At 43.9% G+C, this 25,969-nt stretch overlaps 1 protein-coding gene across 1 annotated transcript in view; it reads right to left on the reverse strand.

Annotated features, from left to right (window-relative positions):
- The window catches only part of LOC144769198 (uncharacterized), a 39,854-nt gene extending 24,315 nt beyond the window's left edge, over positions 1-15,539 (reverse strand). The window contains exon 1 of the mRNA XM_078653216.1: positions 15,344-15,539. Within this exon, the coding sequence (XP_078509342.1) occupies positions 15,344-15,539 (196 nt within the window). The remainder of the gene's footprint in view (positions 1-15,343) is intronic.
- Between the last annotated feature and the right edge of the window lie 10,430 nt (positions 15,540-25,969).

Consider the following 25,969-nt stretch of genomic DNA (forward strand, 5'->3'; position numbering starts at 1 on the left):
ATAATTTACATTTAAAAGTGACTCGGTACTCTCATTTCAAGTGCAACATTAGTAATTCATCAATTACAACTATATACATCATTAAGACCATCACATTTCAAGAATAATTTTCACCCAAAATTTTCACATTTGCTCATGAAAAAAGCTACTACAATAGCGAGGGCAAGCAGTCCAAGGTATTTGATTTTTTGTATTTTGTATGGGGTATTTGTAAACAGCGTACTGTCGCTCCGAAAGGAGCATCCTGGCGCTGAAGTAATGTATTGTACAATGATGGGAATTAAATGGAAGCCATTACAAAAACATCAGATAAATTAAAAATCCAAGTTTTCAGTTGTTTCCTAAAAGTGTTCTCATGGGCTAGGAGTCTAAGTTCTTTGGGCATATCTCAGGGAGTTAGGATGCGGTGCAAGAGTTTAGAACTCAACAGTCAAACCATTGACCTAATAACATATTGTGTGGCTCAGTGCCTATTTTTTAGTTAAAATAAAGTACTTTAATCTCACAACAAAACCTAATACTACACAGTTCAGTAGGAATGAAAGTACAGCGTTGTTATCTCAGTTACAATCTTCAGTAAGGAGTTACACCCCCCCTCGGTATTCTCCTTCTATAGGAGGTATCTAGTGGCTACTACCCACAGTATAATGTGGCATAGGCAACAATTATTGGTTATGTGGGTGTGTGAGGAGCACTCCGTTGGTTGTCCTTCTTTATAAATTTTAAGAATCGGTGCCAAGGCTAATAAGCGTAGTCACTCCTTGTTTCTAAATTTAAGTTATGATGGGTTTACAAACTCATCTAGACGCGCACTGTGCACTTGGTGTGTTACACCTTCACCATTTTCAAAAAGAAATTTTAACTAAACTCTGTGCCAGCAAACAATTCACTGTTTTAATACATGATACTCATTGTTTACTGTACATTTATATACTCAATGCTGATTATTTCATCACATCAACAAATGCATCATGATATCTGCTATTGCTTTAAATCATTCATATACAATATACATTCCATTGTTATTTCTCAATACAGTATTCTTATGCTGCCCAATGCATTTCGGTACACAATGGTACCTTCATCAGGGGCCAGTCTGAAAAAACTAAGATATAAGGAGATGTAAGTGTAATGTAATTGTAAGAACGCCCATGAGTGTGGTATTACTGTTGTATTAAATTCATACCTGTATGAACAAATCACTGTGCTTGCGAGCTGAAAACAATAGAAATATGTAAATGTTCGATCTATCCCAAATTGATACTCTACTACACTACATTGGTAGATCTCTTTTTTAGGAATGTTTAAGCTTACCGTGTTCTGAACAGTGTTATACTGTAGATAAGCTGAAAAAACGAAATAATGATAATGATGAACTCTCACTGATAACTACTGGTATTTCCATATTGAATACCCCAAATATCATCCGAACATACCTAAGCTGTTGCCGAACCGTTTCTAGTCCTGCAAAAATATATATCCGATGTTATGGTAGTTGACGGGCCAAATATTCATATGCTCAATATTACCGTATTAACGTGTGTACGTACCTCAATGCTTGGATGTTAAATCTACAAAATAAACGAAACGAAAACAACACTGTAAATTCCTGCCGCTTATTTAAATGTTAAAGTGCTAAAGCCTTCATATGAAGCCCAACGAGCTCCGTATTTACCTGTACTAGTGTCTCTTCCCGCCTACACGTTAACGAGGTTTGCAAAACTGCGTTCAAAGTCGCCGCCATTCGCGGGCAGGTTTTAAGTTGCTCACATCAATGCTCTGCCTTAAACATAGAAAACGGACTGTAAACACTATTCTAGACATATCGCTAACGCCCGTGATCGCCATCTTAAACTAGCTTAAAGAGTCACTAAAACCTAGTGAATATCTATAGTTATTCCAACTGCAGGCTGTGCGCTTCCTAAAGATATTCCCAATACGTACTGGTTAAGTTTATGATGTACGTTCCGCGTGAATTCTAATGTTGAAAAAAATCCGGGTTCCGATAAACATTACGTGATGCTGCAAGTTAATTATTGCTAATCCTGTAATTCACTCTCAATGGGGTAAACGATCTTTCTATTCAACCACAACTATTAACAACGTTACCGTGGGGAATTATATGCCTGTGTGACCAAGATCTCCTCCATAATTTAGATTTTTATCTGTGTTATGTTAAACTAATGTACGATCGTTCTGAGTGTGCTATAATGACCGTAGTTCATGGGATAAGATCTGATGTAAAAGTTTACCCCGTACAAAACTAAAAGCATTAATCATAAAAAATTGAAAATTGAAAACATTGCGTCTAGTATCGATATTGATTACATGAATTAAATCTCGAGGTTGATACAGTTCTCTTTTTACAGGACAGTTCATACCTGGATGATGATATGTAGTTGATAGATATTGCTCATTTGATACTATATGATGTTAGATCTCCTAAGCTCAACGAATACATTATAATTGGATACAATTGAAAACATTCCAATTTAAAACGATGTCACATACTTAAATACCAGTTGAGTGTTTTTAGGTCTATGTTTGGAGATAGCATGAGAAACCATTCCTTAATTACGATGTTATAAACCATATACTATAGTGAGACAATATCTAGTTACATATGCTTTGGTATCAAGTTCATCTTATACACCATCATAATAAAACCGCTATCGATTGTTCAGAGATTAAATCCCGCTTACTATGTTTTATGTGTCCAAAAGCTGTGTTTACAGATAACACGATAAATCATACCTATCATTCAGACCAGTCGGGATCATGGTGTTTAGATGTTTTATCCAATATAGTTCACGTTGTAGCAATCTTTGGTCATTGTCTAGTCCTGATCGCATGTCTACTTTCTCAATAATAAGGAAACAAATTTGTGAAATGGTGTGTTTTGCATCTCTCCAGTGCGTAACCAATGGTGATGACAAATTTAAATTGCGTATTCTACTCTTGTGCTCGGTCGGTCTGATTTTTAACTTCCGTTTGGTTTTGCCAACATACATCATCCCGCATGGACATTTGATGCCATAAACAACGTGCTGAGCATTGCAATCACTTGTGTGTCTCAGTTTGATCTGTGCTCCTGTTGTAGGGTGTGTGAATGTATTTCCAGTAATCACATTGTTGCAATGTGTACAGTTCTGACAACGCACTGTGCCTTTATGAGATGGTACTTGTTGTGCTGCTTGTTTCTGTTTCTGCTTAAATATTTGTCTTAGATTTTGTCCTCTGGTGTAGGCATGCATTTTTTTTTCTCTGAATATGTCTTTAAACTCAGATTCTGTGGACAGCAATTCCCACCTTTGGAAGGAGCAATGGTGATTATGGACACTCATTTTTATGAGAGGAAAGTTAATGAACACGTATTAGACACTAACACCTACCTGTTGCTGGAAAGTGATCCTACAGTGAAACTGCAACAAATGTTGAGAGACCTACTACAGAATGCCATTAACCAACAATGGATTGATGTGAACACACAAGCTTTTCTGATGACTAAGCATCCAAGATGCCCGAAGCTATATATGATTCCAAAGGTCCATAAACATCTGACCAACCCTCCATTTAGACCGATCGTCTCGGGGTGTGGGTCGAAATTCGACCCCGTCGGACGGTATTTGGATTATTTCCTGCAACAATTTGTGCAAGGGTGGAGGTCCTATATCAGGGACACAACAGATTTCTTGAATAAATTATCCACAATGCAACAGGATTTTCAGGAACATTGGATCTTGTGTACAATTGATGTTGTAGCGCTTTATACCTCGATTCCACATTCATTAGGTCTTGAATCAACAGAATGGGCACTACTTAAAATGGAGAATTTACCCACAGATAAAGTATTTTTACTACAACTTCTTCAGTTTTGTCTGCACAACAGCTATTTTCAGTGGAAAGATCAATATTTTGCACAACTATCTGGTACATCGATGGGTTTTGCAGGGGCCCCTGCGTACGCAAATATATTTATGGCTCAATTTGAAGCAGATAACTTGATGAACACCAATGAATGGAGCAACATTAAAATGTATTGTCGATTCATCGACAACATATTTTTAATATGGGATGACACAACAGACTCATTACAAGAACTAATTTTGAAACTCAATCAGGTGAACCCTAGAATACAATTCACTCACAAAATTGACAACAACGTGATGGACTTTTTGGACGTCAGAATAATTAAGAAACCAACAGGATTTGAGACTGAACTGTACTCCAAGCCAACAGATCGCAATAACGCATTGAGCTATGCGAGTTTCCATCCCAGGAGTCTGGTAAAGAATCTTCCACTTTCTCAGTTTATCAGAATTAAGAGAATTTGCTCAGACCCAAAAACTTGTCGAATGAAGTTGCAGGACCAGGCAATAAAATATGAGGACAGAGGCTATCCCAGAGAAGAACTGCAAGCAAGTATTGAGAGAGTGATCAAGATGGACAGACAAGAGTTACTCACACCTAAAATCAAAACAACCAGTGACAGGATGGTCCTTGTCACTAAGTATACTACACAATCTAAAGCTATCAAAAGTATCATAAATCAAAGGTGGGAATTGCTGTCCACAAAATCTGAGTTTAAAGACATATTCAGAGAAAAACCAATGCATGCCTACACCAGAGGACAAAATCTAAGACAAATATTTAAGCAGAAACAGAAACAAGCAGCACAACAAGTACCATCTCATAAAGGCACAGTGCGTTGTCAGAACTGTACACATTGCAACAATGTGATTACTGGAAATTCATTCACACACCCTACAACAGGAGCACAGATCAAACTGAGACACACAAGTGATTGCAATGCGCAGCACGTTGGGCCCGATTCACAGAATGAACTTAAGACTCAATCCTAAACTTACTACTATTTTGGTATTCACAGAATGCACTTACTACTTTTGGCATTCACAGAATAAACTTACTACTTTTGGAATTCACAGAAGTTAGGATTTTGTCTTAAGTCTGTCTTAAGTCTGTCTTAAGTTTGTCTTAAGACAAACTTAAGACAAAATCCTAACTTCTGTGAATACCAAAAGTAGTAAGTTCATTCTGTGAATGCCAAAAGTAGTAAGTGCATTCTGTGAATACCAAAATAGTAGTAAGTTTAGGATTGAGTCTTAAGTTCATTCTGTGAATCGGGCCCGTTTTTTATGGCATCAAATGTCCATGCGGGATGATGTATGTTGGCAAACCAAACGGAAGTTAAAAATCAGACTGACTGAGCACAAGAGTAGAATACGCAATTTAAATTTGTCATCACCATTGGTTACGAACTGGAGAGATACAAAACACTCCATTTCACAAATTTGTTTCCTTATTATTGAGAAAGTAGACATGCAATCAGGAATAGACAATGACCAAAGATTGCTACAACGTGAACTATATTGGATAAAACATCTAAACACCATGATCCCGACTGGTCTGAATGATAGGTATGATTTATCGCGTTATCTGTAAACACAGCTTTTGGACACATAAAACATAGTAAGCGGGATTTAATCACTGAACAATCGATAGCGGTTTTATTATGATGGTGTATAAGACGAACTTGATACCAAAGCATATGTAACTAGATATTGTCTCACTACAGTATATGGTTTATAACATCGTAATTAAGGAATGGTTTCTAATGCTATCTCCAAACATAGACCTAAAAACACTCAACTGGTATTTAAGTATGTGACATCATTTTAAATTGGAATGTTTTCAATTGTATCCATTTATAATGTATTTGTTGAGCTTGGGAGATCTAAAATCATATAGTATCAAATGAGCAATGTCTATCAACTACATATCATCATCCAGGTATGAACTGTCCTGTAAAAAGAGAACTGTATCAACCTCGAGATTTAATTCATGTAATCAATATCGATACTAGACGCAATGTTTTCAATTTTCAATTTTTTATGATTAATGCTTTTGGTTTTGTGCGGGGTAAACTTTTACATCAGATCTTATCCCATGAAATACGGTCATTATAGAACACTCAGAACGATCGTACATTAGTTTAACATAGCACAGATAAAAATCTAACTTATGGAGGAGATCTTGGACACACAGGCATATAATTCCCCACGGTAACGTTGTTAATAGTTGTGGTTGAATAGAAAGATCGATTACCCCATTGAGAGTGAACTACAGGCTTAGCAATAATTAACTTGCAGCATCACGTAATGTTTATCGGAACGCAGATTTTTTTCAACATTAGAATTCACGCGGGGCGTACATCATAAACGTAACCAGTACGTATTGGGAATATCTTTAGGAGGCGCACAACCTGCAGTTGGAATAACTATAGATATTCACTAGGTTTTAGTGGCTCTTTAACCTAGTTTAAGATGGCGATCACGGGCGTTAGCGATATGTTGTGTTATGTTATGTTAAAAAAGACTTCTATAGCGCACAGCTGCCCCAGCAAAGGGGCGTCCCGGCGCTTAGGATAGGCAGAAGAAACACAACACTACAGAAAACAGCAGGAAGACCAGGGGCATAGAAAATTTAAAAAAAGGAAGGAAACAGAAACGTTTTGATAGCCCTCCTGAATTCGAACAGGTCATTGAGGGCACGAATGTGACATGGAAGTGAATTCCAGAGTTTGGCAGCTAAAACACGAAAGGAACGTCCACCAGCTCTACAAAGCCTAAATCGTGGAACAACCGCCAGATTTTGGCCAAGAGACCTCAGAGATCGTGAAGGGACATAGGAAATAAGAAGCTTCTGAAGAATCCGAGGAGAGGATAACTTGAGAATCTTGAAGGAGAGACATAAGGTCTTAAAGTCAATCCTTTGCGCCATCGGTAGCCAGTGGAGTGCGCGGATAGTTTCTTTTGCAGAGCAGAACCTCTGTAGGCCTACCACAGCCCTAGCCGCAGCATTCTGTGCACGCTGAAACCGGACAATTTCCGCTTGATTAGCCCCTAACAGAACTGAGCTGGCATAATCAAGTCGGGATAAAATGCTTGCCTGCATAATCAGCTGCCTGGTAGGGGCATCAAAAAAATTTTATACGGGCCTCAAGCCACATAAAATCCCAAAACAGGTCGCTGCTACTTTTTTTGAATGGCCACAGAAAGTGAGGGCTGGATCTAGCCAGACACCTAGGTTTTTAACCTCCGAAACCGGGGTAGGAGTGATTCCTAACTCTGGGGGCCACCAATTATCACCCCAGAGGTTGCTTTGCTTGCCCACAATCAAGACGTCCGTTTTCTTGGCGGTAAGCTGAAGACAGTTAGCTGTCATCCAGCCAGCCACTGCCAGGAGACCATTTCGGAACCGAAGGGCGTCGATGTCAGAATTCCCACTAAGAGTAACCGCCAGCTGCGTGTTGTCAGCGTAGGAGACAAAAGTCATACCCCACAGCTTGGCGAATAGTGTTTACAGTCCGTTTTCTATGTTTAAGGCAGAGCATTGATGTGAGCAACTTAAAACCTGCCCGCGAATGGCGAATGGCGGCGACTTTGAACGCGGTTTTGCAAACCTCGTTAACGTGTAGGCGGGAAGAGACACTAGTACAGGTAAATACAGAGCTCGTTGGGCTTCATATGAAGGCTTTAGCACTTTAACATTTAAATAAGCGGCAGGAATTTACAGTGTTGTTTTCGTTTCGTTTAGTTTGTAGATTTAACATCCAAGCGTTGAGGTACGTACACACGTTAATACGGTAATATTGAGCTTATGAATATTTTGCTCGTCAACTACCATAACATCAGATATATATTTTTGCAGGACTAGAAACGGTTCGGCAACAGCTGAGGTATGTTCGGATGATATTTGGGGTATTCAATATGGAAATACCAGTAGTTATCAGTGAGAGTTCATCATTATCATTATTTCGTTTTTTCAGCTTATCTACAGTATAACACTATTCAGATCACGGTAAGCTTAAACAATCCTAAAAAAGAGATCTAACAATGTAGTGTAGTAGAGTATCAATTTAGGATAGATCGAACATTTACATACTTCTATTGTTTTCAGCTCGCAAGCACAGTGATTTGTTCATACAGGTATGAATTTAATATAACAGTAATACCACACTCATGGGCGTTCTTACAATTACATTACACTTACATCTCCTTATATTTTAGTTTTTTCAGACTGGCCCCTGATGAAGGTACCATTGTGTACCGAAATGCATTGGGCAGCATAAGAATACTGTATTGAGAAATAACAATGGAATGTATATTGTATATGAATGATTTAAAGCAATAGCAGATATCATGATGCATTTGTTGATATGATGAAATAATCAGCATTGAGTATATAAATGTACAGTAAACAATGAGTATCATGTATTAAAACAGTGAATTGTTTTCTGGCACAGAGTTTAGTTAAAATTTCTTTTTGGAAATGGTGAAGGTGTAACACACCAAGTGCACAGTGTGCGTCTAGATGAGTTTGTAAACCCATCATAATATACATAGGCAACAATCAGGCACAAATGTAAATTACGGCTGATTACTTCAAATATCCCACTGCTTAAACATATCATTCAGTGCAATGCTTTCTACCCCTAGAGTTTGCTAGAGACTCATGTGCATGTTCGAGTATCTTGTTCAGTTGCAGGTCCTGCTTTTACCTGCGGTTTGGAGTTGCCTTTTTAGCTGTGTGACTGGTGAAGTTCACATACCTGACTTCTCCTGGGTGGCTTCATTTCTGCAGGGGCTGCAGCAGCGACCTCGGTTTGGAATAGGGACTGCTGGGTGTATCTGGTGTAGCAGGATGTGCAGCAGCACTTGTCTTCAGCATGGAAGGCCCCTAGGGCAGGTGCTCAGGTATGGAAGTTGTGGCATCTGGGCCAATTGGGGCTTTTCTGGTTAGGCAGCACTGCAGCTGCTCTCCCCGATATCAGCACTGGCAGCACTAGTCTCTCGAGCTCAGGGTAGATTGTCAGTTGACACAGTGATACTTTTTTATGCAGAAGTCGAAGTGCAATTCACATGGGAGCTGCTCAGAAAAACCAGGGGACAATCTCCCATCATGGGTAACTTCTAGCATTGCTCTTTCTGGTAGTCAGATTTCTCTGGGTACTCCCCTATGCTGGGAACACACTTAGCCTCTCCTCCTACATAACCTCTCCTCCTGCGGGTCAGGCACACTCGTCCTCTCTGCTGGAAGACAGGCGTCTAATCACTTTGGGGAGCTTCTCAGTTCCCCAGCAGAAAGTGCAGACTTCACATGATGTCCCCTCACTCTGGGAGATAGGCTGACAGGCAGACAACAGGCCTAGTCACACAGCACCCCTTGGGTACTCTCCTAGTCACACAGCACCCTTGGGTACTCTGTGGAGAATACCTTTCCTTGGTCATGAAGAAAGCGGAACAAAGTGGGAGTGGTTTAGGTGCCACTTTTAAACACATTTTCCAGATGAGGAATGATGACCAAGTTTCTAAGGTTTCAGAACTGGTTTGGGGTGGTTTTCCTCCACATGTACTTTTTTGGCTGTTCCTCAAACACAGATATTATTCAAAGTGACAGCTCTCACAGCTGGTAGCAATGGCACGGACTGCAAGCAAGCATGATTATCCAAAACAAGGTTAAAATAAGGTGCAAGATCTCTGCATCCACCTGCAATTATCCTTCCTAACTCAGTATTTAGAAACAGATAAAATGAGAGGCCCAGCCTAAAAATTTCCTTCAACGGGAAACAGCCTTTACCACAATGGCTGATCCGCGTGCTGCAGGTACAACCCAGCCGTTACAACGAATGCGTCTTTACCATGCATGTTGTTAAAATAACATGCCTTAGGGAAAGCAGCATTGGACTTTAAAGTCCAATGCTTTCACTAATGCTGCGCAAACTCGAGTTGGAATAGTAGATTATACCACTCCAAAGTTCAGCGCTTTCCCTAAGGCATGTCGTTATAACGATATGTGTGGTAAAGGAATGCATAATAAAAATTGCAGAGTAATGGCAGGTGTGGTAAAGGCATTCATTGTTCTGACATGCAACCACCTTAAACAACAGAAACTGCAGTCTCACCCAGTGCCCCAACCATCTACCATGTCTAGCCCTCTGAACACGTGCTCGATTAGCATTTCACTAAGGCCAAAAAAATGTCAGGATATCAGTTTCACATGCAGCCAGGTTCACAAGGCAGAGGGACACAACAGTTCACCATGCAGGGGACATTCACATCTCAATAGTGCCCGTATTTAGGGGTGGCTTCAAGATTGGGCAAGCTAGGGTGTAAGAAACTGACTCTATATACTGCACCAAAGTGAGGTACAGTGTGTGTATAGAGTCCAAGAGTCCCTAGAGGTTTAGCAGAGGTTAAAGTTAGATAGAACCTTACTCAATTCAATTCAATATGTACTTTATTCGGTTTACTTGATATGAAACCATAAAAGTTTACAAGTTACAGAAACATTATAGACATAGGTTAAAATACACAATATAAAAACACATTAAATGTACACGTTCCCGAATTATAAAACAATGGCGATGGTATCACTTCAATATATATATATTTTTTGTCCTCATTTGCCATTACCCCCGTGTGAGGAAACCACCGACCACCATTGTGTGTCTATGTATCCGTGGCCAAAGATCGACAAATTGGCACTCAGACCGAGACACAGATGTCTTTCTGGCGGAAGAGGGAAAACCAGCACAAGATGGGCGTCCTACTATACTCCATCAAGGTATATTGCAACCAATAGGACATCAATTTCGCCAGGAAGAACCATAACTTTAGGTCCTTGGAGCAGAAAGTAGGCATAATCATAGGACCCGGTGAAAAATATATATATTTTTTTTAATTTAAAAAGAAAAGAAAAAGAAAAAAAAAACGGAAATCCTAGCTCCATTTTACCAATAAGTCCCAAAAGGCACGCTTTTTCTTACTGCCAGATCTAGCCAGGTCAGTCCTTAAAACTTCGTGTAGGGACGTCAACCACCCAGAGTACATAGGGGGTATAGTATCCACCCAGAACCTGCATATCTGTCTTCTTGCCAAGAGAATTGCAAAAAAGAGGAAAGATCTGTCTTGCCCAGAGATTTTTTCGTTAATCCCAAAGATAATTAAAGGGAGTGTAATACACAGTGGGGTCTTAAGTATGGAACTCAGGGCGTCCTTCACTTCTTCCCAAAACTGACTGATAGCAGGGCAGTCCTTAAACATATGCACATCTGTCGCCTCTAACAGGTCACATTTGTTGCATTTTTTCCCAGGAAGAAACTTTGCCAGTTTTTGTGGGGAGAAATATGCTCGATGTAAAGTGAAAAGATGGTTTCACCTCAGCCATGCTGGCTTCACAATCTGGTATAATCGGCTAAAGGAATCCAACCACATCTGTTCGCAATTAGCACCAACCTCTCCTCCCCATAATTCCACGGCAAGTTTAAAATCTCCGTCTATCTCTTCCAGGATCACCCAATACCAGCATGAAACCTTCTTGCCTCCCCCTGGTCTTGTCATCAATTGAATTTCCAGATTACTAGAAATACCCAAGGGGATGCCCTTCCTAACCATTGCCTGAGCCCAACTGGTCAGTTGCATATGTTTGAATTTCGAAAGGCCGGCCCAACTCTCTCCCGCAATTCTTCCCATGACACCATTGAGCCGCTAGCCAGCAGATCCCCCAATGCAAGATTTCAGCCTCGTTTATTGGGCTAGCCAGTCTGTCTTTAAGACACGGTGGAGTGCCTGGCGAGTCCCACATAGGTGCTAGGTTTGAGAAGTAGCTGAGCCCTGTGCACTTTCTCATTTTAGCCCAGCTTCTAGCCAGTGATTGAAGTATTTTTAATGTTACTTTTTTAAAGAATTTCTGGTCCCCAAACTTAAAGAGGAAGCCGTCCGGTGAAAGATCGGCACCTTCTAGCATGGCTCCAAACATCTCTCCTCTGGAAGAAGCTGATGGTGATTTTAAGAGCATTCTAGAAAAAGATAGCTGGAACGCCCATGCGTAATACTGCAGGTCTGGTAGTGTTAGCCCTCCTTTTTCCCTCCTCCTCCTCAGCTTCTTCCAAGCCAGTCTAGTGGCTCCATATTTCCAAACAAAGGAATTTAGCTCACGTTGACATTTGTCTATTTGAGTGGAGTCGAAAGCCAGGGGGATGGAGGGGATGGAATTAAACAGAAAAGTGTATTTAGGCAGGATAGACATCTTAATTAGGATTGTCCTCCCCGAGATGGAAAGAGGGAGGTGAGCCCATGCCTTTATTTTTTTTGGGCATTCTTTATGTACTCGATCAAGATTCTGGGCAGCGATTCTATTGATATCTTGGAAAATTCTAATACCCAAATATCGCATAGAAGGAGCAACGTCCAGATGAGTAATATTGATGTTCCAGGCCATAATTTCCGTGTTGTTGGCATTTATCTCGTAACCGGAAATTTTGCCGAACTCCTCCACCCTCTTAATCACCCTTGGGAAAGCAAGGTCCAAGTCAGATGTCATTACAAGAATGTCATCAGCATATAAAGCTACTCGCTTTTCCCACCCTCCAAAACTAAAAGGTAAAATATCAGCCTCATCTCTAAGAGTCTGAGCAAACGGCTCAATATAGAGATTGAAGAGAAGTGGGGAGAGCGGGCAGCCCTGCCTTGTTGTAATTTTAAAAGGCTCTGTCAGGGAGTTATTTACGGATAACCTAGCAGTTGGAGCTTTATATAGTAGAGCTACCATTCGGCAAAAGCTCTCAGGCAAATTGAATTTTCTCATGACTGCTGACAGAAAGGCCCAATTGACCCTGTCAAAGGCCTTGGTTGCGTCCAGGGTGAGGGCAGCCAGCGGAAAGGAGTAAGTGGAGGCAATATCAATGGCCCCGACTAGATCGTGTGTAAGGTCTGCTAGATGTCTGCCTTTTATAAACCCCTTTTGATCCTCATGAATTATTGAAGTAACCACCCCCCCCCCCAACCTATTAGCCATAATACCGGCGAAGATTTTATAGTCGCTGTTAAGGAGCGATATTAGGCGATATGACCCACACTCCTTTAATTTTTTTCCAGGTTTGGGTATTAAAACTACCGTGGCGTCATTCCAAGACTTTGGGGGTCCATCCTTGCCAAAAGAATGCTGTTGAAGAGAGTGGCCAAAACTGGGGTAACCTCCTCAATGAGCACACGATATAGTTCCACCGGTCGACCATCGGGGCCACCCGCCTTGCCACGCTTCCCTTGCCCTATTGCTTTCTTGATCTCTTCTACTGTGATCTCTGTCACCAGAGCCGTACTTTGCACACATGAAAGCCTTGGCATAGATCTATTATTAAGCCAAGCATCTCTCGAATCTGGATCTTCACAGGTATCCTCTTTATAGATGGCCTGGAAAAAGTCTTGAAACGCACTACCTATGTCTGACTTTGAAAGCCGAGAAGCTGCTTACCCTTCCACCCTGATCTCCCTAATATGGTTCCGAGCTTGGTCGGCCTTGGTTTTCCAGGCAAGAATCTTTCCTGCCGCCTCACCAAGCTCGAAGGGAGAGTTCTTACTCGCTTCCTACCTTCTGGCGACCCTAGCCTGTAAAAGGCTATCCAGTTCAGATTTTAATACTACAAGTCTGTTTTGCTCCTCCCCTGAGCCAATATGGGCGCCTAAGTTGTTCTAGATGCCTTTCATTTCTGCCTCCAGCTTCTCAATGCTTTCTCTGTATTTTTTCCTTCTATAAGAGAAGCGACTAGTAATACAGCCCCTCCATATGCTTTTAGAGCGTCCCACATGATCCGAGCATCGGCTGAACCTAGAATTACCTCCAGAAAGTGCTTGGTCTCTGATCGAAGAAAGGTAATTTCTTCTTCTTCAAGTAAAATAGTTTGGTCAAAGGACCAAGAGGCATGGGTGTGAAGCTGGCCTGTTTTTAAAGTGAATAAGATGGCCGAGTGGTCAGAAAGATGTGACGGGAGATAACTGATGTCTATTACTAGGTCTTTAAGACTATAACTGAATAACACATAATCAATCCTAGATAAGTGTTTGTACTTAAAGTTACGGAAAGAGAAACCCAACTTATCTCCCTCCCTTTCCCTCCAAACATCTGCCAGGCCTATTTGTGACATTATTGTTGAGAGTACCTGCCTAGATTTCGAAAAAACACAGGCTCTAGAGCAGGGGTCTCCAAACCGGTCCTGGAGGGCCGGATCCATGCCAGATTTTTAAAATAACAACATGTATCTAAATGGGGACTAGAGCTTGCAGACTTGTCCAATTTTGGATTTAAGACAATGTTAAAATCGCCAGCCTAAATTATGGGGTATTGAAAGGCAAGCAGGTGGTCACAGATAGTGTTCATGTAGGATGGGTCGTCCTGGTTTGGGCCATAATACCCAACCAAGGTATATGGAGAGCTATCCAGCAGAACCCTTACCAAAAGCCACCTGCCGCTCTTATCCTCCCTATACTCTACTATTTGAGCTTTGGCCTGCTTTTTAAAAATGACTAGGACTCCCCTAATATTCGGCGATTGATCTGTGCCCAGAAAGATGTCTATCCACTTTTCTTTTCTTAAAATCTCTGTTGTTTCTACTTTGAGAAGATGTGACTCCTGAATGACAATGACCTGCGCCGGGGAGTCTCTTAGATATTGAAAGATCTTCGTTCTTCTACTCCTCGTGCACAGGCCATTGACATTCCAGGATAAAAAACGTAACTGTGTCATCCCATCACATCCCACCTCACTAACCCATCTAAACACCCTGAAGTTCTATTATCCTGATTTCCTTTGACTAAAAATACACTGGTCTTGTTAGTTCTCTTTAAAATAAAATGAGGATTCTGGCCTACGAGGACATTTTTCAATTTTAACCCTACCACCCTACGTGATAGCCCCCCTCACCCCCTGGAAACCCAGCCCTACTTACACTGGCCTGATGAATATCCAGTTTTCTGCACCCTCAACCAACCATACCTCCTCCCCCCCCCACTGCCGAACTGTGTCATAAGTAGTGCATGAACGTTTTCACTCTCCCTGTATTTTTATATAAAACACCATCAGTGCCCTTAAGCCCTATTACCTTTTAGTTCTGCCTGCTCTAATTTTAGACTCTCTCTCTGTTTTTTATTTTTTATTTTTATTTATAAGTGCTTCTTTGTGCCTTTTTAGCTCCTTAGTATTTTTGCCTTCAGAGGAGAGTATATTAATACTTTGTTTTCAAAATGATATTGATTTTATTTATATTTTTTTTATTTTTATATTCCCCATTTTTTATTTTTACCTCTAAGTTCCCAACTAATGAGGAAAAGGACCACTAATTCAGCTTACAACCCCATCGAATTTCCTGCCCCTCGTGTGAGGTCCCTCAATGACTCCAGCATCTCATCTGCCTCAAGAGGTGATCTAAGATTGTGCATCTTGTTGTTGAAATGACTCTAGGGAAAGCAGGAAACCTCATCTGTACCGTCACACCCAAGGCTCTGAATTTTTCCATCCTTTGCCCACTCCCACTGCCGATCCAACGTGGTCTTCGATAGGTCTGAGCGAATATCAAACTGGAAGTCCGGGCCTTTTAGCGATTTAGCATTTAGGGCTAGATTTAGTATTTTTTTCTTAAGTGTGTACGTAAGGAAGTTTACCAAAATTTTTCGGGGCTTCATCCTGCCAGGTTTTAGACGGAAAGGGTCCCTATGTATCCTTTGAATGTCCTTATCCAGTATGTCCGCCGTCTCCTCCAGATTTAATGCGTCTTTTAAAAGGCTCACCACATAGGTTTTAATATCACTCCCCTCTTTCCCTTCTGGAACCTTCAAGAGCGGAGGTTGTTTCTCCTTGAGGTGTTCTCCAAGGACTCAACCCTCTCGCGGAACTCATCTCCCTCTTTTTGAAGAGATTGTATTTTTAATTCGGCAGATCCCAAATTCCCCTTAAGCTCCTCGACGGATCCTTCCAATGACTCAGTCCTTTCATTTAACCGATCCACCTTTTTTTCCAAGACGTCACAGGTAGCCCTTATCTCATTTTGGTTTTCAGCCGAGACCGAAAATCCCTTCCTTATGTCTGCTTTCAAGGAGACTAGTAAAGACTCGATTGAGTAGCAGGCTAAACCGGTGTCACACCTGCTCATAGAGCCACCAGCTTCTGGTAAAAAATTAGCTAATGTATGAGCCATAGATACATTGGGTATCTCGCCTATCTCAGTTCGATCAAGATCGAGAACATATGTGGAAACCTTGACTAGAGCTGGGGATGTTATAACATCAGGCACACAATTCTCCTGTGGCTGCTGGAGGCAGGTTAATTCAGCTACCTCTGCCATTTGGGCAGAGATACCAGATCTATCTCCAGGAGATGACACCACTGTATTGGAGGTCTTCTAAGTAGGCGACTGGCAGCTCGAATCTAGAAGCCCAGAGGGAGCTTTGTCAGAGGGAGACTCTTGAAAGTTTGATTGAATGTTTAAAACCTGAGGCAGTACTTTGAAAAATGAGCGCAGGGAGGGAGTAATGCGCGGTGGCCTTATTTCTCTGTGTTTTTTTTAAAGCCTACTCCCTGCCTTAAACTCCCCTTCTCAACCGCCTCAACTGACTCAGCCCTGCTTTCTGCACCCCTTGCAGGAACCCCCTTATGGGTCTCACTGTCACCTTCTATTGATGGAACTTGGGAAGAGTAGCTGTTCTTACCTCCTCTGCCCCTACCTCGTTTGGGCTTGCCCTTAGCTTGTTTAGCTTGTTTCTTCCCGCTAAGCAATTTTGGACTTTTGCTTTCCTCTTCTCCTGCCACAGCCACTGAGCCGAACGGTCGTCTGTTCCCCTTGTAGCTACTCGCGGGCTCTGCAGAACCTCCGTCACTTTCCTTTTCTCTGGCTCCAACACAAGCAGCTACACACACCCCCCGTCTGCCGGGAGCTCAGCTGCAGCGAAAACGTCTGAAGGAATAGCCTCAGAAGTTAAGAACACACCTATACCCGGCACACCAGCCGCCGCCTTGCTTTGAATCGGGCCGCTCCCGCTTGTGCTGACTCTGCCGGCGCTTCCTCGCAGGAGACCGCGGGCTGCCGCTCTGCGGCCCTGCCTCAGCTCCACGGCTGCGAACTCCCAGCGCTGCGGCCGTGAGAGACCAGGAGTGAGAGCCGGAGCCTGCACCCCAACTTTATGACACATCCAGGGACCATCCAGCACTCTACAGCGCCAGGAAGGTAAACATAGGTTCTCCCCACGTTCCGGCACCGATTCCCCGTGCTAAGGATCAAAAGAGCAGCACTGCGGGGGGCGAAGGGCGGGGATTACTGGAGAGGGTGCGCGCTACCGCTCAACATGCGGGCGCCATGTTCTCCAGAACAACATTCTTTTTTCGAAAATTTGGTATCACTTCAATATTAACAAGATGGGGAGGGCATCATAAAAGATCCAATAAATAATATAAGATTATAAAATCATAAAATACTTTGACCAATTCATTTAAGGTTCCAGACATTTTCTATACTTCAGAGAACATTTCAGGAAACCGGCCACAAAAGGAATACATTTAGGTTTTAACAATTGCAGGTAATAGAGAGCGGGACGTACTTGCACAAAATTTAACTTTTTTTAAAAGGGTTTTTAAATAAAGGATCCTAAGCATTTCATACAATTTACAGAAAAACATAAAGTGCAGCAGATCCTGTGGAGACAAATTGTCGCAGCCACAGAGTGCTAGAACTTTCCCTTTATGACATCCCCTAGGAACAGCTAATAAAAAATGGAAGAGGTCCATTCTAAACCTGATTAGTAAAAATCTCTCGTAGGCTGGTAACGGCCAAGATTAATATGGTTCCAAGTCTAGTGATGTTTTAAGCATCATATATTTACGAACACTTGGCTTCAACAGTTCTTTCTCCTCTCTTTCCATTATTTTACATTGGATGAAAGAGAGTTTTACAAGTGCTACATCTTCTTTGACAATACAATCAGGTTTTAAAAAACAAGTCCAAGCGTCCCAACTCGCTAAAACACATCTTTAAATATTTCATCCATGGAATGTTAATCATGTGATCTAGGTCCATGATCTCTTTAAGAAGGTTGTGTGTGAGATCAAGATGTTTATTAAGCCAGCATTGTAGCCAAAAAGTTACAGGCCGCAGAGCCAACATATCACTTAAATATGGCTTGCCAGTTTCTTCGTGTACTATTATATTCGCAGTCCCCTTTGGAACACTCATTAGCTGTTTTAAAAAATTGTTTTCCGTAACCTGTAGACCCTCAAGTCCGGAATATCCTCATAGGTCACTCCCATAACTGGCTATAGATACGTTCCTGGCTCGATAAATTTTTAACATTGCAGCCACTGGGCGATTGCCCATTTTGGCTGCAAAGCCAAATAGCGCAGCGTCGGCCCTGGTGACTTCTCCCCTTTTCTTGTTATGGAGAGCGACCCAATTAAGCCAGTCGTCTAAAAGGATGCCTAGATACGAAAAGGTCGTGCAAAGTGGCACTCTATCACCATTCACCATGAAGGGATACTGTCGTTTTGGGCGCAGCCCTACCTGCATCACATAGGATTTGGAGTTATTTATGGACAGATCTCTTTTTGCCATAAACCCATGGAAAGCATCAAGTAGGGTTTGTAACCCTTTCCGGGGTGCGAGCCAGGAGGACTGCGTAGTCTGCATATAGCAAGACCGGCAGGCCCCGCCGGCCCACATAAGGGTAGTCAGCCCCGGTTTCTAACAGTGTTCTCTCTAGGTCATTAATACAGAGATTAAAAAGGAAGGGTGCCAATATGCACCCCTGACGCACCCCCCTTTCTGTGTTAAAATTCCTAGTAACCTTGAGGTCTAGGGTGTATCTAATATTTGCCTTGGTATCTCTATGCAGTTCCATCAGAAAGTCCACCAAATCAGGCTCCACTCCCATGGCCCTCTTGGACTGCCACAGATTTCCCCGGTTGACGCAGTCAAAAGCAGACGAAAGGTCCATGAAGGCCATGTAGATGGTTCCCGGGCGAGCGATGGTGTACTTTCCTAGGAGCAGATAGAGATTTAGGCATTGTGCCATGGTCGAGTTGCCTGGGCGGAACCCATACTGGATATCTGAGATAATCTTCTTCTCCTCCGCCCAAACAATCAATCTCTTCAAAATGACTCCCCCTATAACCTTTGCAACGGAGTCGAGCAGGGAGATTGGCCTATAATTCATGGTGCTATTGTGATCCCCCTTTTTAAATACTGGCACAATTGTTGAGATTCCCCAAGATGTTGGGCATCCTTCTTTAGCCGCGGCTTTACCCACCGCTGTCAGGATCGAGGCCCAAAAGGAGGGATTTGATTTAAAAAGTCCAGAGGAATACCATCCGGGCCTGGGGCCTTCTTTTTTGTAAGGTTGTTAATACCCTCCTCCATCTCGTTAACAGAGAACACGATTACATCCTTGCCCGATCGCGTATCCGGCAAGTATGGCGGGATTGATGTACTTTTAAAAATATTGACAAAGTGGGTCACCCATTCGTCCTCCGTTATATTAGTACCCACTTCTTTAGCCCCTTCCACTAAAAAAGGCGATCTATTAATAATGCTCCAGAATCTGGAGCTGCTAGATAGGGTCAGTGGATCTAGGAGCTCCCTCCAGATTGCTTCTTTCATTTCCATTTTTCGAGTGGCCAATACTTTTTTATAATTTTTCCGGAGTCTTCCAATCTGGGTTCTGTCCCTGGGTGTTTCTTTCGGTCCCGCTTTAAGATCTCTTGAGGCTTTTGAACATAGGGGACAGAACCATTTAGGATCACTAAAGACCCTGGGTTTCCCTGGAGCCAATAACATACCCCCCACTTTAGAAGCAATCCCTTCAAAAGCTTTAAGAATTCCAGTGGCCGATGTTTCATCGTGGAGGCAACAAGAGATTTCTGCAGCACAAAGTTCTTTAAATTGTTCATGAAAAAGAGACAGAATTACTTGGTTCAATTTTAACCGCCGTCCACCATCAATTGGTTGCAGCGTATTGGTACCTCTTACTGAACCCTTTTTCTTCATGATGCTCCCACCTATAGTAACACAGACCGGGTTATGATCACTAAATGCACTTGGTGCTATTAAAAAACCCTGAAGAAGAGATAAAATGGTTCTGGAGAGCAATATGTGATCTATAAAGGAACCACCTCCTCTACCTTTATAAGTCGGTTCCCCTTGATTACTAAGCGGAGGAGTATAACTCATTGCGGAGAACAGATCGAACTTATTAAGCATATCTTTAAGAACATTACCCTGTTTGGAATGCTCAAAATTAAGTCCCGGAATCAACGGACACCCGGTGTGCTTATGTCATTAGATTTAGGATCACCACATGGGCGCACATTGAAGACTCCTACGATGATTAAATTATTTCTAGAAAGGCCACAGCACTGTTCCACAAAATTATTCAGCTCGCTAATCCCACAACCCTTTTCATTATTAGTGGCATAGTAGAAGTTTATCACGTGAAAGCTATTGTTTTTTTGCCCCAGGGAGATGGCCTGTATGTTTCTGTTAACATTAGGGATGGCCCTGATGTTGCATCTCAAGGCCAAGGATGTAAAGATTGCCAACCCTCCCTTTGCTCTACCACTATTAGATGGGGTTGCTGGAACAAAAAAAGCTCTATACTGGTTACAGTTAACAAGCCACGTCTCTTGGAGACATATTATCGAGAAGTGGCTGATGAATTGTACCCAAAGGGGGTCTGCGACTTTCCCTGCCAACCCCGCAATGTTCCATGAGAGTATGTTATGATCCATGGTGTACTCATTTGGACCGAAAGTAACGTCCTGTTGCTCCCCAGGAGAATTAGCCATTGTTTCTACAGGGGGGTTATCTTCCCAGGTCCCTCCTCCCGTGGAGGGAACAGGAATTTGCGGGAATACCTCCACAGGCAAAGACTCCGATGCTGAACGATCATTTTGAGGGTGCCAATTGGGGAATATGCTACTGTTAACTTCGGCGGCTGATATGGTAGGTTTCCAGCGCAGTCAATCACAGTCAATAAGACCAGAGAGAGCTTCGTATTTGTTTGCGCCCACTGGAAACGGGGAATAGCCATTTCCAACCCAAGTGTGTACCCCATTCGGTCTCGAAGGTAAAGGGCCCAGCCTCGATTGATTTCTGGGGTAGGGTGGCCTATCTTGTTGGCCCCTATTCCAGTTATCGGGCCGACCTGGTTTCTCCCTCCTGTAAAAGAAATCCAGTGGCAGTATCTCTATACCTTGGCCCCAGGAAACTGTTCCCAGCTCCACTTCCCTAAATATCCTTTCCACTGCAACAGGGCTGTTAAAGTTTATCACTATACAATCTCCCCTTCTAGCTTTTCTCAAACTACCCAGCCAGGATACCCGGCGAACCATGATAACATCATACACAGCCATGTGTCCTTCTACAGTGTTACAGGACAGCCAATGGGTTACCTTATTTTTTAATTGGCTGTAATACTCTTTGACTCCCTCAAGGAGAGGTGGAACATTACCCAGTACTATCACCAATGGGGTAGATTGTGGGGGTAGGTCGATAACGGGAAGGTTTCCCACACTTCTAGTTGTCTTTTCTGTGTTCAGACTTCCTTCTAACTGTATTAATGAATACAGAACTTTTTTCCTGTTTACCCCCTCTGCGCATTCTTTTCCCGTAATACCCGTAAATTAGATTTTTTCAGCCTCTGCGTTGTACTCCCTATTAGTTTGATCGTGATACTCTTTACCTACAGTGGTAAGTATTGGACATGCCATGGATGATGGACTTTTATTGGGCTCTGCGGGTTTTTTGGAGGGTGGGACAGGGCCGCCAGTTTGCATGCAGGCTGACAAACTTTCTAGAGTATGTGTGTTTTCTAAGGTGGCCTTTTGCAGTTTTCCCAAACTTTCATTTATCACCTTCAATCTCTCTATTAGTGGAAGCATAAATGACTTAAGTATCTGTTCCACTTGTGCGATGAGGCCGTCAGGAATGTGTAGTGCTGATTTGGGGCATTTAGAAGACTGAGAGTTTGCGTTAGAGATGGTAATTTTGGGAACTCTCTGCATTGTAATGGGGGCGCTAGATGAAGAGGGGTTAACTAGGGGAGTTAAATTTGCCGCAATATTAGATGTTTTAATTACCTTTGGGCATCGGCCCTTTTGTCTTCCCCCTCCCCTCTTCCTTTTACCAGGTTGGTTGGTATGTGTTACAGGAATTTGTGGTGTGGGCTCAACTAGGTCCTTGGTTGAACCTATTTCAATAGGCCCACTATCTGCAGATAATATACTACTACCTAAAGTGGTGTCCACAGAGGAGATGTTATTACACCCAGCTAATCCTGTACACACTTCTGGCAAACTGGCCCTGCTATGTCTCTGGCTACCAGGTTGTTCTGGGGTTACAGCATTCTTGATATTACTCAAAGATGACCGCTTCGAGCCAAGGCATTCCAAAGATAGCCGCTTCTCGGTGAGGGCTATCTCGCGTTCTAAGACAACCGCTGATCTAGTGATAAAGTTGTCTAGTGTCCCAATGATACTGCCCCCTATAGTATTCGGCACTATTTTCCTCCCCTTCCCCGATCGTTGTGCCATAATCACAGGTTATATGTTGCCTTTGTGAAAGCAAGAAAATACCTGTACCCAAGTCAATATACAAAGTTCACAGGCAGGGTCTTTCTTTTACGATGGGGGCATGTTAGGGGGGTGGCTCAGCACTGCCTCCTCCTGCCCCGGATGGTCACAGACGGCCCAGCCTTTGCCCGGGCTTAACCCGGCACAACCCGCACGCGATCCCGCGATGTGGGGACTCAACTCTGATTTATGCGCCTCCGGGCGCGATGAGGGCAGAGGCGGCTTCCGCCGCTAAGGATCCTGGGTCTTGTGGTCCCCCCACTCCATGCTGGCCGCGCTGCGTTGTTTGGGCAGCGGGAGCGGGCCAAGGCAACCGGCAGCAGGGCGAGAGAAAGTGGCGGCAACAAGGTAAATGTCTCCATGCTGAAGTAGTATCTGAGCTCCAGCTCCACCCGGGCTCAGCTCTGATTTATGCGCCTCCGGGTGCGGTCAGGGCGGAGGCGGCTTCCGCCTCTAAGGATTCTGGGTCTTGTGGTCCCCCCACTCCACCCTAGTTGCGCTGCGTTGTTGTGGGCTGCGGCAGCAGGAGGGGACCAAGGCAACCGGCAGCAGGGCGAGAGAAAGTGGCGGCAACAAGGTAAATGTCCCCACGCTGAAGATAGTATCTGAGCTCCCGCTCCACCGGGGCTCAGCTCTGATTTATGCGCCTCCGTGCGTGGTGAGGGTGGAGGCGGCTTCTGCCGCTAAGGATCCTGGGTCTTGTGGTCCCCCCACTCCACGCTGGCTGCGCTGCGTTGTTGTGGGCTGCAGCAGCAGGAGGGAACCAAGGCAACCGGCAGCAGGGCGAGAGAAAGTGGCGGCAACAAGGTAAATGTCCCCACGCTGAAGTAGTATCTGAGCTCCCCACAGAACCTTACTCTCTAAAGTGGTAGCTTGGTCGAGCAGTAAGACAGTATCAGAGGACAGTGTTAAGCATTTGATGTACCCACTCAGTCAGCAAATGAATTCACACACTCAAGAACTGAACTCTAGGCCAATTGTTTTGGTATAAAAAAATATACTGTTGTTTATTTTTAGAACCAAGCACGCCTGGAACAGGTATGCATTAAATACTTTTCAGTAATAAGTTACTGGTTATAGAACTGTTTGAAAATGCAATAGGAATTGTACTTTGTTTGGTTTACAGGGGAGCAAAAGAATGCAACACTTAGTAAATACAGTACATTGGAATGAATAGGTTTTTTCAGTCGATTTCAGATAAGTTAGTTTTATGTTACTTTTTCTAACTCAGTGCTGGAGGCCTAGATTCAGCACTGGGAAATTTCCTGAAAATAGTTCAGAAAATGCGCTTAGGTTATTGTTATAATTTTTATGGAATATTTCGAGTTTTCAAAACTCCACACTTTCTCGTTTTTCTGAAGAAAATTGTCCATGTTATTCTATTGAAAAAAACAGGTTATCGACTGTGGGAGTTAAGGTCCCGGGGTTAGGCTCAGGGGTCCCCCAAGGTCAGTGATGCACTGTGATTGCACCCTCACTGACACTAGGGCGGCCGAGTGCAGTGTTGAGGCCCAATGTTATCCTATGGAGGATAGGAGAGCTCCGGTTGGTGGCTGCTGGCAAGCAGGCCACGGGGCTGTGGGAGCAAAGCTCCTAGGGTTTAGCTCAGGGCAAGCTGGGGACCAAAGTAGCACCAAAAGTGCACCCTCAGCGGCACTAGGGCGGCCGGGTGCAGGGTGCTGTTTTGAGTTCAGGTGCCCTGTTGATTTCAATGGAGATTCTCCGGTACAAAGAAACACTGCTGGTTCGGGGACGAGGATCTTCCAGGAGGGACCACCACTTTAAGGGGTAAGTTGGGATGTTGAGGGTTGGTTAGGCACCCCTGGGTTGGGCACACAAGCCCTTGGAGAGTCGGGTGCAGGGGTGCCTTTGGACGATGGATTTTCTTACCCGCTCTGGCCGCGGTAGGGGGGTCCTCTGGATTGAGGCTGTAGGCGTTGTCTCAAGGCTTGAGGCAGGTCAGGGGTCGCCGGATCTCGGGTCAGGATGGCCGGGGGACCTCCTTGTGGTATTTTTCCACTCGCTCGGGCCGGATTCGGCGGGTGCAGAGTGGGCTGGATTCGCGGTCATGGCTGGCACCAGAAGCTGCAGTTTAAACACGTCTGGTGTTCATGGGAGAAACAGTCTTGAAAGTGAAGGCAAGCAGGTCCTCTGGGGTTTTTGAGGTTGCTGGCTGCTGGACACGCTGGGGTTTCGCGGGAGCAGGTTCGAGGGGAGACAGGCCTGTAGGGATGGGTCCAAGTCAGTGAGCGTCGTCCTCTTGTTAGCTCTGAACGGCTTCTCGTCCTTCTTCTTCTCTTCTTTTCTTGTGGTTGCTGGAGCAGAGGAAGGAAGGTTCAGGGTGACCCTAAATATTCAATTTAGAGGTGTTACAGGTAGGTAAAGGGCATGGACCAATGGGTCCCTTCCCTGGCATGGATACACCTCCTATTCTGCCACTCTCCAGTGGGAGGGGGCAGGAGCCTGTCCCTGGTTGGCTGGGTCCCCCATCCTCAAGTTGACCGGGACCCGAGGTTGTGCTTCACCTCGCCTTCCCCACCTTAGGGGTGGAGTTGGCAGAGGTGGGTACACCTCTCTTCCTCACTTGTTTTTCCTGCCAGTTCTTCCGTCCGAAGTGGGGGGTAGAACTAGTGGGGACCAGTTGCTGAAAGCAGCAAATGGTCTGGAGAGGCTCACAAAGGTGGCATGCCTTTGAAGCCTCTCCTTTCTGAACCTTGCCCATCCTGGGGGAGGAGGCATGGCACCTCGTCCCAGGATGTGCATTGTTTTAGGCCCCGAGAGCAGCAAGCTCTCGACCCAGGGGTCCAGAAACATGTCTGGTGGTGGCAGCCTAGGCAGCCACTCAGTCAAGTCACTAGAAGTTGGTCGAGTTTCAAGGGGCATCTCTAAGATTTCCTCTGTGGTGTATTTAAAATTAAATCCCACACTGGCATCAGTGTGGGTTTAAAGTGCTGAGAAGTTTGATACCAAACTTCCCAGTCTTCAGTGTAGCCATTGTGGGGCTGTGGAGTTCGTAATTACAAATTCCCAGCACCATATACTCCTAATGGCAGCACTGCACTTACAGTGCCCAGAAACGGACCTGGTTACTGTAGGGGTACAGGGTTCATGCACCTGTACCCTCACCACTGGCATAGGGCACCCAGCTAGAGTGGTGACTAATGTATGCCAGGGCAGTGTTGTGTGGGCATGGCACACAGGGATGTGTGCCATGTCGACTCTTCACTTTGCTCTGCACCAAAACACGTAGCCTGCAAAGGCAGTGTGTGAGTGTCAGGGTGCAAGGCCTCTAAGAGTGGCACACTAAGTGCTGCAGTCCTTAGAGGCCTTCTCTGGTCACAGTGCGCTGGGTACCTATGGTACAATTTACCAGGGCCTGACATGTGGCCAGAGATACCAATTAGGTATAGGCTTCAATGCAGTTTTAGGGAAGGAACATAGGCCCTGTGTACCTGATTAGCAGGAGCCCAGGGCACACTCAGTGAAAGAACATCAGCAATTC

Source organism: Lissotriton helveticus, chromosome 7 (genome assembly GCF_964261635.1).
Source record: "Lissotriton helveticus chromosome 7, aLisHel1.1, whole genome shotgun sequence".
Classification (NCBI taxonomy): domain Eukaryota; kingdom Metazoa; phylum Chordata; class Amphibia; order Caudata; family Salamandridae; genus Lissotriton; species Lissotriton helveticus.